Genomic DNA, 15,941 nt, shown 5'->3' on the forward strand with positions numbered 1-15,941 from the left:
AATGTGCCTAAGGCCCCAGATTGCCTTGATCCAGGGAGGGAAGTAGAAGGAAATGTTCTGAGCCTTAAATGTCCCATGCCAAATTCAGCTGTAGTACAATGCCACTGGAGACTACTTTGTCTTGTTTATATATCTGGCTTTTTGAAGAATAGTTTGATATTGTTCTTTTGAAAAAAACTCTGGAAAATATAACAGTTGATAAGAAATAGAAAACTAAAATAGAGTAAAATAATCTCCTTGAATGTGTCAAACACTACAGCATATGCCAAAAAAAGGCACGTGCACTTGCAAGAAGTTAACATTTCCATTTTGAGGGAGGGTGCGCTGATTGTGTCTGAGATGAAAAACTTCTTCCATTTTAATTGCTTCCTGTCATTTAATTAAAATGTCATTGGAAACTAATGGACTGACTCAGCAGTAAAAATGTACAGATGTAGTCTTTAAGAAGAATTTTCTTCAAAGGATAATTTATACAACTGGAAGTCAAAACAAGATAAAAAAAATCTTACTCTAAAATAAGATGTAACAAATGAATTGAAAGTAGAAGAATGTTTTCTGCTTTGTTAAGTAAGTCGCAGTATGTAGGGCGTCCTCAGGATGAGGCTTATTTTTGCAAATTGAGCTTGTGTCAATACCATTTGAATGCTCAAAAGGATGCAGAAAACAGCTTCTGATTTTGTGCATCAAGATAATAGCCACACGCAGTAGTCTTTAACCAGAAATATTTATGGTAGCTATAATTCTGTATTGCTCTTTTTGCTTGCCATGTCAGACCATAATCGCACACTTTTGGCATCAATGATAATATATTTCTGCACTTTGACCTAATAAGCAATAATAGTTGCTGAATTGTAGCCAGGATAATGAATTCAATCCATAAGAAATTAAGAATGTGAATCCAGCAGCAGCCAGGAGTGACCCAGTTCTTTTTAGATGCCAATTTATATGTGATGCAGATAAGTAAAGCTTGTTGGTGGAAACAGGGCAGTGTTTTCACAATAGGCTGGTCTTTCAGGGTGGAAACAGACATATTGTTTGTATGCCACCATAAAAATATGTATGGTAGAACAAAGAGAAAGCAAATAGATGTCCATACCTTTTGTCATGCCACAAATTGGTTGCAACAAAAAGTCACTTTATTGCAGCAGACATCTATTTGCTTTATGGCAGGGGAGTGCAGGTAGCGTGGAGCTTCCCAAATTCTCCAGCCACCTCAGGCAGGTGCTGTTGGGGTTTGAGGGCTTGGTCCTGCGTGCTCCTGAAATTCCTGTGCCAGATTGGCCCTTCAAGCCTCAGGAGTGCCTACCTGGCCTTTCCTGCTTCCAGAGATGCATCACTTGGGATCTTGGGCCCTACCACTTGGGGCATGTCTCTGGAAGCCGGAAAAGTCTGGGTTCCCTTCTAGATATGCCCTAACAATTTCTGGAGCATGTCTTCAGATACAGGGAAATGCTTTCCCCACTTCCAGAGATATGGCCCTGGAGATTGCTGGGGATATGTCTCTGGAAGCAGGGATCATGTTTCCTGTTGTTCCATGAGATTAATGGATGGGACAATGGAAAATGTATATTTTGCCCAGTGAAGTGCATCAGTTGGGCTGGGGCATATCCTGGCACAGCCCATCTACTTCATTTGGTGATGTCTGTTTCTAGCCTCAGATGGGGGTGATTATAGCAAGGAAAAAAGCAGACTTATTGTTTACTAATATAAAATAGCAAGGGTTATTAATAATTAAACTATTTCCCAGACAGACTTTCAGATACCTGCAGAGTCACTAATTAAAGGTACAGTTTTGTTTGGCTTGCATGTTGGTTTTATAATGTGAACTGCCTAATATTATCAGATGAAGTCTTTTCTATAATGTAAGGCTAATACACTTGAATATTCATGTAACAAATACAATGTGATCTTCTGCTTTATAGTGTGGCAGTACTCTAGCGTGATCACGTGAGGAAATAAAGAATGATATTACTACATGGAGTGTATATCTCCATTAGCTGTTACTCTAGTTTACCTATATTTTCTTGATAGCAGTAAAGAACTGCTTACCATTCTTCATGTGCATATGAAAACTTACCATGCCAGCTCTCATTTGATTTATTCACATGTTAAAAGGCTCCAAATTATGTAGGTCTTTGTGTTCAGTTACAAAGCGAGAGTCTGTTGTGGTGTCTGTAATGTACCTAAAAATACGAACAAGTAATTTAATTAAATATGCAGGTGTGGAAGGTATATTATTAAGTACTGCATGTGCCTTATGGAAATTTGCTTCAGAATTGATGAGCTTCCACATCCCATTTCAATCTCTTTCAACTTTTTTATTTTTGAGGCACAGTTATTTATGACAGGAGTACTCAATTATTTTTTCCTGTGATTTCTTACCCCCAGCCCCCTCATCTGGTCCATTGTTTCTCTTTATCGTTCAAATTAGATTTATAATGTCCTTGGGGAAGGGATCTTGTCTTCTTCCTTGTCAACCGGAATGACACTAACTAATTACCATACCCATCTAGCACTGTTTTCTTATGCATATGGATATATCTTGGCTATCTTGAAATGCATGATGAATGGTGGTTCATGCTCTCATAATTTGTTTGAGTTTCATAGATTCATAGATTCATGGATGTTAGGGTCGGAAGGGACCTTAATAGATCATCGAGTCCGACCCCCTGCATAAGCAGGAAAGAGTGCTGGGTCTAGATGACCCCAGCTAGATACTCATCTAACCTCCTCTTGAAGACCCCCAGGGTAGGGGAGAGCACCACCTCCCTTGGGAGCCCGTTCCAGACCTTGGCCACTCGAACTGTGAAGAAGTTCTTCCTAATGTCCAATCTAAATCTGCTGTCTGCTAGCTTGTGGCCATTATTTCTTGTAACCCCTGGGGGCGCCTTGGTGAATAAATACTCACCAATTCCCTTCTGTGCCCCCGTGATGAACTTATAGGCAGCCACAAGGTCGCCTCTCAACCTTCTCTTGCGGAGGCTGAAAAGGTCCAGTTTCTCTAGTCTCTCCTCATAGGGCTTGGTCTGTAGGCCCTTAACCATACGAGTGGCCCTTCTCTGGACCCTCTCCAGGTTATCCGCATCCTTCTTGAAGTGCGGCGCCCAGAATTGCACGCAGTACTCCAACTGCGGTCTGACCAGCGCCCGATAAAGGGGAAGTATCACCTCCTTGGACCTATTCATCATGCATCTGCTGATGCACTATAAAGTACCATTGGCTTTTCTGATGGCTTCGTCACACTGCTGACTCATGTTCATCTTGGAGTCCACTAGGATTCCAAGATCCCTTTCCACTTCCGTGCCACCCAGCAGGTCATTCCCTAGGCTGTAGGTGTGCTGGACATTTTTCCTCCCTAGGTGCAGCGCTTTGCATTTCTCCTTGTTGAACTGCATTCTGTTGTTTTCTGCCCACTTGTCCAACCTGTCCAGGTCTGCTTGCAGCTGTTCCCTGCCCTCCGGCATGTCCACATCTCCCCATAGCTTTGTCATCTGCAAACTTGAACAGAGTACACTTCACTCCCTTGTCCAAGTCACTGATGAAGACATTGAAGAGTATTGGTCCAAGGACCGAGCCCTGCGGGACCCCACTGCCCACACCCTTCCAGGTCGAAACCGACCCATCTACCATGACTCTCTGGGTGCGACCCTCCAGCCAATTCGCCACCCACTGGACTGTGTAGTCATCCAATCACAGCCTCTTAACTTGTTCACCAGTATGGGGTGGGATACCGTATCGAAGGCCTTCCTGAAGTCTAAGTATACGACATCCACCCCTCCTCCTGTGTCCAGGCATTTCGTAACCTGGTCATAAAAAGAGACTAGGTTGGTCAGGCACAATCTGCCTGCCACGAACCCATGCTGGTTTCCCCTCAGCATAATTTGTCCTGCCGGGCTCTCACAAATGTGAGCCTTGATAATTTTTTCAAAGACTTTGCCAAGGATGGAGGTGAGACTGACTGACTGGCCTATAGTTGCCCGGGTCCTCCTTCCTCCCCTTCTTGAAAATGGGGACCACATTGGCCCTTTTCCAGTCCTCCAGGACTTGGCCCATTCGCCACGAGCTTTCAAATATTCCCGCCAGTGGCTCTGCAATGATGTTGGCCAGTGCCTTCAGCACCCTCGGATGGAGCTCATCCAGGCCTGCCGACTTAAAGGCATCCAGTTCTTCCAAGTGACTCTGCACCATCTCAGGTTCTACACATGGTAGTCTGGCGCCTTGCTGCTGCCTCTCTACAACCCCAGTGAGAGCCTTGTTGTGCCCCTCGCTTAGGAACACTGAGGCAAAGAACTTGTTGAGGAGTTCAGCCTTGTCCCCTCTGTCTGTCACCAATTGTTTCTGCCCATTTAGCAGGGGTCCTATTCCTCCCTGGGCCTTCCTTTTACTCCCTATATATCTAAAAAACAATTTCTTGTTGTCTTTTACTTGGGATGCCATCCTCAGCTCCATGGTAGCTTTGGCCCGTCTAACTGCCTCCCTACAACCATGAGTAGAGGAGGTATATTCGTCTTTGGTGATCTCTCCCTGTTTCCACTTTTTATGTGCTCCCCTTTTGGCCCTTAGGCTGCCCTGGATTTCTCTGGTCAGCCAGGGAAGCCTCCTGGCCCCTTTCCCTTTTTTGCCTCGCACGGGGATCGTCTTGCTTTGTGCCCAAAGGATCGTTTCCTTAAGGCACAGCCACCATTCTTGGGCTCCCATCACTTCAAAACTCCTACTCTGCAGTTGAGTTGACAGTTCAGTTTGATTTTTCATTTCCTCCTGAAGAACCTTTTCTTAAAATTCTGAAGACGCTTAGGGTATCTAGTCTTTAAAATATTTCTGTTTACTAGTGGTTTCTCTTCATAGCACGTTTACTATCAACATTTTGTTAAAAAAAAAAACCCATTCCCATGAAACATACTAACAGAGAGGAAAGGAGCACAGTATGCTTTTCATTTGGCTAACTGGACAATGGAGTTGAAGTGGTCTGTCCCAAAACAAGGCTTTTCAAATTCCATAATAATTATCCTACTGAGCTGCTTATAGGCATTTTTAAATATAATTTTTATGATCAACCATTGTAGGAAAAACTAATTTAGCTGAGTGTAGGAATGACTGGCTTATTTGGAGTCATGCTCAAAAAAGTTAAGCTTGGGATAGTAGCAGCAGTTCCTATATATATATATTTGTTGGTTAGCTTAAAGCAATAGTCATTGCATTTAACTTTAACATAAGCCTGTGTTAAAATGACATGTTAATTGATTCTCAGCATTTATTTCTAAACTGGTGCTACTACCAGTGGAGCTGAAAAATGGTGGTAGTAACGAAGCAAAATTTCTGCTAACACTTTCTAATGAAGACAGGCCAAAGAATTGATTCAAACTTTGCCTTCTCACAGCATTGCTCAAAGATATTGCCCTGCTAAATCAAAATGATTCTGTCTCTGAAAGTGGATACCACAGAATTTTTCAGAGGTTCTAAAACCTTCATAATTGAAAATTACACAATATTAGGCTTATAGGAGTAATTTCATTCTAGCTTTTTAGATATGTTTTCTGCCTCTAACCAATTTAGTGTATTTCTAGGTATTGCATATCCTTATTCATGTTATCCTTCTAAAATCCTCAATAATAATTTGTTTATAAGGTCCACAAGTTTAATTATTTGTTATTTTTTAAAATACATTTCCCAGTTCCTCATGTGCCCTTTCCACTGACCTAGGTACAAAAGCAGTTGAAAAACATATTGTGATGAAGAATACTATATTTCTTTAAAGTGCTTATTCATTTAAGATCATAATAAACAGATCTACTTCTAAATACATAGAAGAAAATTTGGTGGTCCAGTAAATTGTGGAATCCATGCATAACAGAAACTGAATCCCAGTTTTACATGTACAACTCAACTCAGCCTTAACTATGTAGCTGTAAGTAGTACCTTCATAATAATGCACTGAAGTATTTTCAAAATTATTCTCAATCCTTTTCTTTATACAGTTCAGCATCTGTGCTTCCTTTTTTATTGCTGCTGTACATTGAACAAACGTTAATTAAGTTGCCAACAAAATGGCAATTCCTTTTCCTTAGTACGTTGAACAAACACAGTTAAATTGCCAACAAAAATGGCGATTCCTTTTCCTTAGTGGTTACATTTTGTAGCCAGTGAAGGTCAACCCAGGTATGATTATTGCTAGTGGAAAACTTCTAATTTGGAGCTCATCTGGATATATGGATAGTTCAAATTATTCTGAGCCTTATAGAGCATTGCCTTTGCCTGCCATTAATTTCGCTTGTTGAATTCTGTCTTATTTTTAGTTCTCATTGCAGTTTTTCACTTTACCAGCCTCAAGTATGCTTTCTCATCTTGACTAATCTAAATAATTATGGTTAAATGGTATATTTTTACCATTGATCTATGACTTTTTTGGAACCCTTGCTATTAACATGAGAAGCAGTTGCAGATATGAGTGTTGAAACATCTGTTTGTAGTATGATTCTTTTTCAGCACAAAACATGAACTCAAGGTTTCCATGTTTTTTTATTCCATATGCCTGTGTCTAAATTCTTATAGCAGAGGTAAATAACAGTGGTCTATTTTTCTCAGGCACAGTAACCTTGGTGTGCGACCAAAAGGATTGTCTACATTGGTTAAGAGTGGTGTTCCAGAGGCACTAAGGGCAGAGGTTTGGCAGTTGCTTGCAGGATGCCATGACAACCAGGCAATGTTGGAGAAATACAGAATTCTCATCACAAAGGTAAGAATTATTTATTCTTTTGCTTTCTAAGACAAATTATATGGAGAGTAGCAGTTTTCTATGGCTGCAAAGTGGCTTTCTGTAGGAACCTCATAGCCTGTTGTTAGTTTTGGGTCTTAATGAAGATTTATTGGCTTGCTTATATTTATGGTTAGGAGGTCTACCCAACTTGTAGGCAGCCACCTGATTTCGCAGGCAGATCATGGGGCTGGCTGCCATTTTCAAGGATTTCCATGAAATCTGTGCAATCACAATTTGGGTAGGTCCCTACTTACAGTACTGCTTTTGCAGCAGCCCCCATTTCTAACACTTTTATTGACTTTTTGAAAAGTGTTGTTTTGGCAAAGGGTATAAAAAGATCATATTTAAGAACAAGGAGACTTAGCTTTACTGTCTGTAAAAACTTCAACAGTGCAATATTGCTGAGCTCTGCAATCTTTTCATCTGAGGAAGACCCTCTAGATTATCTCCCTTCACCATGCCCTAATACCTTCATTGTCACAGTCTCTTAATAATTGTGTTTTGGGAAAGGTGACTTAGGGTATGGATACATTTTCAGTTTGAGATCCAGTAATTTCCAGTGCTACAAAAAATGTGGTAAGAAGCGAACCATACAGACATTTCAGCTTCCTTGTGGGAGAGCTGCACAGGCATGAACCAGATGGCAGTAGGGGGCTGACCCCAAAGGAATCTGATGATTGGCAGCCTGCCCTCTCCAACTTGGACTCCCAGAGACAGCTGAGATCTATTCAAGTAGCTGGAGTAGTAGGGAGCCCTGCAGGGCTTGACAACTCGCCACAGGGCAGGTTATCAGGGAACCAACCACGCTCCCTTCTTTCCCCTCTCCTTCCCCCCCTCCCCCCCATGAGCAAGGGGAGGGAGAGCAAAGAACTGTGGGATACTTGGGGTGTTAGGAACCCCCATCCTGCTATATGAAGCCATACCACCATTATGTGGCACTGCTTTCCAGAATAGTTACTAGTTGAAAGATCTAACAGTTTGTGACAGAAATACTGTGCTTTTTCTGCCACAAACTGGTTGAATGCTTGTATGTTTACTTTTTGTGCCAGGAAAAGGGCATTTCCTGGCACAAATATAATGCCTGCCTGTGTCCTACCAGTGGTCATGGATAGTAGTTTGGAAGCCTTTGGTGTACAGTTACAAAGTCTGTGTGAACATCCAGATTTGCAGTGTTCAGTCATCCTACTTAATGAGATTTATTTTTCTTCTGTGTTTTTAAAACTCATTGCACAATATCATATGGTAGCACATTATTTCCTTTGAGGCACCATCCACACAAATGAGCGTAATGGGAAGAAGTAATGATTGCAGTTTTATGTGCTACTTGTAAAACATGCTAGTTTCTCAGCTTTGGAAACTAAAAATATTAAAAAAAAAAAAGATATGGGATAGTCAACAGCAGTACAAACTTCCTCAGTGTCTTCTCTGTATGACTTTAAATACTGACATGAAAGGTTCATTGGTTTATTATGGGTAGTAGTAATTATTATCATGTTTAGAATGCCTGTTTACTTTAGCATGTAGGTGTCTTTTAAAGTCTTTAATGAAAATATTTGAAAATCAGAATGTTATGAAACTTTACTTCTGCTTGCTTCTTTCAATCTGACCAGGATTTAAGATGGAGAAGTCCCCTGGAGAGAGTTTTTTAAACTTTATAGTCTCTTTAGCTTTTGCAATCCATAGTGCCATGTTTGAGGATGTATTTTTGTGATTTGAACACAGTTGCTACGTCCAGATGAGCCAGGGCATGCACTAGTAGTAGTACAAATAGTAGCAGCACGCGTTTGTGCCACTACTTTGTGTCTTGTGCCTCAATGCACACCCCTGCATGTGCACTTTGTTGCGGGACAAATTGTTCTGCTTTGGGCAAACTGCCCTTGCCAAGTTCCTCCTGGCGTGCTGGAGCAGCCGGGCACAAATGGAGCAGTAGAGATGTGCTTGCTGGCAGCCAGAGCCATCTCACTGAAAGATCAAGTCTCCATTTGTTCTCGCACGTGCTGCTGTAGCATGCTCTGTGCTGCATTTTTTCCCCGGCACTTTTTTTTGCTACTGGGAAATCCAGGTAGCAAATTTTGCCCCCACACTGCAAATTTACAGCATGGGGCATGCTTTTAATGTTCCATACATGCAGTTTGTGGCACCATAAAGAGGATTCTGGTGCCACAAAATGCACACCCTCACTTGTCTGAATGTGGCCAGTGAGTATGTCTGTAGAGCAAAAAGCATGCAGCGATACTATGATCTGGCTCTGCTCTGGGCTAATAAGTTTTATTTCTTAGCTGAGTTAATTAGCCTAGGCACAGTGTCCAGTAGCATGGATATACTCCTATAGATAGCATATGCAGAATTAGCTTGAAATATTTCTGCATGGCATTGTCTTGTGTTGAAAAGATATATTCAGTTTCCTCTGGGAATCAGTCGGGGACAAATGTTTTGTTGCATACTGTATCAAACCACAGATCATTCCCTTTTATTCCAACAGTGGTGAAGTTGTATCAGTATAAACAAAGTCGATTATGTTCTGAGTCTGGTCTTCTAAGCTAATGACTTACAAATATTTAGCTAAGATATGTTTGTTCATGATCTAGTAGAAGATATATATTTTTACATGGCTTATTTTTCAGGGTCATTTAAGTATACAATTCAGATGAAATACATCATTGTCACTTGGGTTAGCAATATGGAATAGAAAATCCATAAACTGTTTGTAAGCTCAGCTTTCACATATGGAAATCATTTTCTCTGAAGGCATAAACTGTGGATATAGATTATGACTGTGCAGTGCTGATGATCAGAGATGTAGCTGGGCAGTTTTGGACCCTGTGTAGTGACAATGCATGGGACAGTGGTGGCTCTCTTTGTCCCCTCCTGCTAGTGCCCTGCTTCCCCCTCAGAGTTATGTTACTGTTGCTTGTGATTTTCTTTGGCATAGGATGGAAAAGTTATTTGTGAACATGGGAAGAGATGAGCATAGAAACTATGTACAGAACCACTTCAAAAGTCCATCTGTTCTGGTAGCTTCTCTCTAATGATGGTCAATAACAAATGCTTCAGAAAAAGTTGCAAGAGAACTTTATGTGGACAGATTATTATATATTAGTCCATTAGGTAAAGTTTCTCCCTAACCCCATACATTTGGAGATGATGTATATCTTGAAGATCTTTTTCTTTTAAAAAAATCTAATCTTGGATAATGTATCTTAAGAAATTTCATTTATATAAATATCTAATATTTTTCTGAATTAAAATATTAAATGCTCTGATGTACTATCTTGCGGCAAGGAACTAATAGGTTTTCATCGTGTATCAGTTTCAAATTTTAAATTTACCATCTAATTTCACTGAATTTGTCATTGTTGCTGTTGTATCCAGATGGTAATTAAGAACACCTACCTCATGTTTTTCCTACACAATACATCTACCATCATCATCACACTATTTGTCATCTTTTAATTTTTCATCAGAGGGAAGTCTCTTCATTCCTCTGATTTTTATTTTTCTTATCCTACTCTATTTGCATGCTTTTTGAGTAATCTCATGTGTGTCTTGGGGCTCCCTGGTTTATGTGTTTAGGCTCTTGAGTTTTTTGACCTCTCAGTATCATACTCCAGTATCATGGCCTGCAGACCGGATTTAGCAGGTGGCATGTGGGATCAGCAGCTCAGCCCTGTGCATTCCCTTCCCTGCCCTGCACCATACAGCTGATCTAGGGGGAAGCTCTCTTCTTCTGTCCCTCCCTTTCCTTTGATATTGGCAGCTACCTCTCTTCCTCTTCCCCTGCTAGAGGGGAGTGGTGGCTCACAGTGCAGCTGGGTGGGTTACAAGAATCTGACCCACCACTCTAAAAGGTTGAGCTCCACTGTCATAGTCTGGCAAGTAGAGATGCTTCCAGTACTGTAGGAGGCAGTTGATACAAAAGAGTAAATTAAAATGAATTATATTCACAAACATGGTTTCTTAGGGGCCTATTCTGAGGCAGAAAGTTAAAAAAAAAAAACTTTACCTTTAGTGCTCTGAAGACTTCAAAGCTAAATATGGTATTTAGCCATTACTATTTGTCCACTACCTTGGATACATTCAGATGTGATCTCAGATATGTTACTATCTGGAGATGTTGAAACTACTTCAGCACTTAACCCATAGAAAAAATGTAATTACTTAACACTATGTAAGATAGATTTATAGGCGGGCAGGAAATGCATATGGATGCTAACATAAACTTATAGCAGATTCCAAACAAACTTTTAATTTAATTTGAGATTCTAGTAATTACAACATTTTTGGTAAACAGTACTGCAAGAATAATACTTTGAATAACTATTGTTTAGATAAATTTATAAATATTGTATCTACATTTCTTCATGCAGATCAGAGACAAAATAGAATGGAAAGCAAGCTCCTCAGGCTCCCAAAAGCTTATGCTGTACATCTCTGATTTAGTTAATATTTAAGGTGAAAATCTATCCTGACTTCTGCATAACTTTAATTTTTAACTGTGAATCTATATCAAAAACAGTATTTTAAATACAAAGAAATTGGAATTCTACCACTGTACTTTGCCTTTTTTATGATTTTTTTTTTAATCTTCATGAGAGAGAATAGCTTTTGGGGATTTTTAAACTTCAGCATAGGAAAGGGAGATCTTTTCCTTTTCACAGAAAAATAGATACTATTCTTTGTTCTTGGACAGATGCATTGTATGGCCCTCTGTCAGGGGTGCCAACTCACTCTGGATTACGTCTGGACAGTAGGACTCCTTGTGGCCAGATCTGATATAGTATTGGCAGCACGGTATGCAGCCATAGGCCAGGTAGCTGCTTGCTGTGGCAGTGGCCTTGGCAGTGTGTGGAATCTCCATCACTGGAGATTTTCATGAGCAAGTTAAATAAGTTCTGTCCTGCTTTGGGGCAGGAGGTTGGCCTAGATGACCTCTCAAGGTGACTTTCATCACTGTTGTCTATGATTTCTATAAGCAAAAGGTAATTAAGGGAAATCAGAGTAGGACAATTTCTCTAGGGAGAGAAGAAAAGGATTGTGGTACTGCTTTTTGTACGTAGGGCTCACAGAGCCCATAGCAGGGAAGTGATGCTAGGGCCAGGCAGCCGGTGTGCAGTGGTGGTTATTTTTGGAGCACTTCCCTAAGTGAGCACCTGGAGCTGCTGCCCTGGTTACCCACCTTACACTACTGAGAGCTCAAATAACTTTTTAAAGCAGGGGTCAGCAACCTATGGTCAACAGGTTGGATCCAGCCCACAGGATTTTTGGATCAAGCCCACAGAGCCATGGCTTTAATGGTATTCGGAAGCAGGGGACTCTCCCTGCACTGTCACAGTCAGCTGCCTGGGGTTCTAATGAAGGGGGAACATTGCTCATGCCGGGCCACAGTTGGGCATCATGGGCTCTGGTAGAGGGGGGCTTTTGCCATGCTACATTGTGACTGAGCATTGGACACACTATGAGGGGACATTGTGCAGCCATGTGTCTTCCTTCCCCCATCTGCTACATTGCTTCAGTTCCCTGTGGTATATTATAAAACCCCGAACTGTCCTTATCTGGAGCACCAATGGGAGGTGTTGCACCCCACCTGCGCTCCACTGATTTGGTTTTAACACTGCTTGAGTCCTCCAAAACCCTATCCAAATACACCATAAATGTCCCTTACATTCTCTACCCAAAGAACTCTTTGCACATATTTTTCCTGACACCTTTCTATGTCTTCTGCCTCTAATATATCTGTATACATTCAGACAATCACTCTTTCCCTTGACTGTTCTGGTATTACAAAGTTTAACCCTTTTAATTCCTTCCCCCCACTTTCTCTGCATATTTCTCACATACTTTATCATACTCTTCTTTGTTTAAATAAGTCAGTTGCCGTGTCTTTTGGTTGGAGAAAGAAATCATGCTTTCATGGTGAGGTATTCTGCTTGCACCCCCAATATCTTGAACAGCACCTTCTCCACAAAATCATATCTGTTCATTGTTGATTCCTTCTGCACCATATCCCCAGTTAATGTTGCCTTTATCTGTAATCTCTGCTCCAGACCAGCATCCTGTGCTCTCTTCCGTATCTTTCTGCCATGCCTCTCCCAGTGGGCTGACCTTTCATCGTGCTCCTGACTATCCTTCTTTAGCTGCTGTCACTCTGTCTCCCGCTCTCTTCTGCTCCTGTCATCCTTCTGGCCTCATCTCTCTCTCTGCCACCTTCTTTGCCGCTGCCTCTGTTACTGTCTCTGCTGTTGCTCCTGCCTTCATTTTCACTGTCATCTTTTCTCTCTGCTTTTCCACCTTTATCTGTTCTTCCTCTGTCTCAACCTTTATTTCCACTCTTCATTTCTTTTTCCACCTCCTAGTTATCAGCCCCCACTGCTATTGTTTTTGGCTTCAGGTTTCTCTCCTCCACTTGTGTCATTCCATTGCTCCATTGATCTCTTTCTCTGTCCTTAAGGCATTAATCAGATTCTCAGCTGATCGCTTGATCTTATCCAAAGGGTTGAGATGCTGATGGGAACCTACCACAATTTTTTTTTTAAGTTTGGACCAATTAAAGCGCCCCTCCCATCCCCCGGTCTCCTGGAGTATGTCTATAAGTGCCCAAAAGGTTTTTAAGGGAATTGTAAACAAATTGGAAAACATAATTATACCAGTTTGTAAATCCATGGTGTGTCCATACCTTGAATACTGTGCCCAGTTTTGGTCCCCACATCTTAAAAAGGATGTAGAAGAACTTGAGAAGGTACAGAGAAGGGCAACAAAGATACATGATATGAAGGGGCTTCAGTATGAGGAGGGACTAAAGAGGCTGGGCCTATTCAGTTTAGAAAAGAGACGCTCGAGCATGAACATGATAAGGGTATCCAAATACTAAATGGCAAAGAAAAGTGAATAGGGGTTTATTATTTACAGTCTTTCACAACACAAAAATTAGGGAGTCACAAAATGAAACTAGTAGGTAGTAAGTTTAAAACCAACAAAAGGAAGCTCTTTCTCATACAGTGAGCGCATCCATACAAGATGCTTAATGCACAGAAGACTCATTCTAATGCACTGTAGATTTAGTCTAGTGCACATTAACATCACTAAAAAAGCATTCATCATGCAGCATTCAAGTAGCGCTTATTACGTTGCACTAAATTAGTACCTATCATTAAAGGTACTAAACTTAATCTGCTTTAATTATGACCCATTAATGAACATGTATGTGCACCCAATGTGTAATTAAAGTGTGAAACTCATTGCAACCAGATATTGTGGAAGCTGATAGTTTAGCCAGATTCAAAAAGGGATTGGGAAGTTTTTTGGAGGAAAGGTACATCAGTAGATCTTGAGCATAAGAGTTAGGGGTACGGCTTCTGAATCAGAACTTCCTTGACCCTAAATGCTGGAGGCTACAAGTGACAGTGTTGGCACTGGATTTATGACCCAGATACTTGGTTCCAGGCAGACCCCAAACCCTCAGACTGATAACGACCTTTCCATTTGATAATAGGTGAATTTTATTTATACACAGTGATAGCAGACAAGAATAATGTAAACAATTCTATATCTACCAGTCCTAGAGCTGTCATCAGAGGGAAGATACACCTGGCTAGTACGCGAGCTTCACTGTGAGTTTTGTATGTCAGATGTCAGCAACCGGGAGATTGGAGGCCAAGACCATCTCCCCACCACAGTGGGGTAGATGAGATGGGCTGGTGGTGTGCCTTCTGTTCATGGTGGGCTCAGGTTCCCCTCTTGGGGACCCTTTGCTGCTCTAAAATCCCTCCTTTTGTATTCTTTTCTCCTCTTGTGATGACTCTTCATCTCTGGCTATCGCTGATTGGTCTCTCTGTCCACGTCATATTGTCCACATTCTGCCCTGTCAGCATATTCCTTTGTTTCACAAGCCCATCATATGCACACATCCTAATTGGGCTTTACCAGTATCCTCCTAATTTGGTCTGTTCCCCCAAAACCACAAATCCCAAGGGCTCTGCATTTGGGCACTGTGACCTGGTGCCACCTTCTCATGTTATAGAACAGTGTGGTACATCATGTCTTTAATTTCCCAGCCTGTGTGTCTGCTTGCTGCTTGCCTGTCGGACACAGTGGACCTTGAGGAAACTTTCACAAACAGGCTTTTTAGAAATTAATTACCCTTGCCATTGCCCTGGACCATTGTTCTAATACATATCTACTTTACCTACAAGCCATTTCCCAAAAGCAAATCTCTAAATACCAGTTTGTAGCAATCAAGAAATGAACAGTGTAAGAAACCCTGGTTATACCTAGTTCGCTCTCCCTCTCAGCATCCACTCTCTGCCCTTGTGGCCCCCTCTACATATGAAGGTAAAGGTACAGTTGGATCTAATGCATTACCCATGCAATTGCACCTTCTGTCATGCCCCACGTGCATGGCAGGAGGCATTCATTCCAATTGTGCCTTGTTGTCTGTATAGAGGAAGCCCGATCTTGGGCTCCCCCTGCATCAGCAAGAAGCAGGCTCTGATGTCAGGGACTACGTGCAGCTGGGACCAAGCCCTGTCAGGCATGGGACTACTTCTGACCACAGGACTGCCTACATATGTAAATGAAAGCTGGATAGAAACCAGCTATAAAGTTACTACACATTTTTTAGCAATATCTTTATAATGGCTTGGAACTTTTGTAAGACACTATAGGCTACACATTCAAATTAACTATCTAAATTTATTGCATAATTAACAAGCTAATTGCACAATAGATATAATGTATAGAGGGAGCTTGTGTGACTTAGGATACTGGGCAAGATAGACCTACAGTCTGACCTCATAAATGGTAGTTCTTATGTTCTTAGAAGAAGAAAAGTTGTCCTATTGCTTAGAAAGAATAAAAATACTCTACTGTAGAGGAATTGCTGGTCTTGAAATTGAATAAAATCTTTCCTGCTCCAGATGCTTCTAATTAACATTTTACATTCTGTTTTATTTTAGGCTGTTTGATATGTAAGGAAAAGGCTATTATACTAATTTGGCTTGTTCTGTTAATAGTGTTGCTCATATTGAATTATCTAGAGAATTAATTGTTCTTCAAAGCTGTGAGTCCTTGGTGGGACACACAATTTAAAAATCACACTTCTCTGTTTGCTAAGGTGCTAGATAAGATTAAATATTTTTAACTGCTTATGTAGGGGACTTAAAAGTTTTTGTCAAGGAAAGACAATTAAAAA

General features: G+C 41.1%; 1 protein-coding gene across 3 annotated transcripts in view; it reads left to right on the forward strand.

Moving 5' to 3' along the window:
* RABGAP1L (RAB GTPase activating protein 1 like) overlaps positions 1–15,941 on the forward strand; it is a 512,101-nt gene that overhangs the window by 134,908 nt on the left and 361,252 nt on the right. For all 3 annotated transcript variants that reach the window (XM_019500211.2, XM_014596010.3, XM_006272942.4), the window contains exon 13: positions 6,583–6,733. In XM_019500211.2, coding sequence (XP_019355756.1) covers positions 6,583–6,733 — 151 coding nt within the window. The remainder of the gene's footprint in view (positions 1–6,582; positions 6,734–15,941) is intronic.

This window comes from Alligator mississippiensis, chromosome 5 (genome assembly GCF_030867095.1).
Source record: "Alligator mississippiensis isolate rAllMis1 chromosome 5, rAllMis1, whole genome shotgun sequence".
NCBI classification, from domain to species: domain Eukaryota; kingdom Metazoa; phylum Chordata; order Crocodylia; family Alligatoridae; genus Alligator; species Alligator mississippiensis.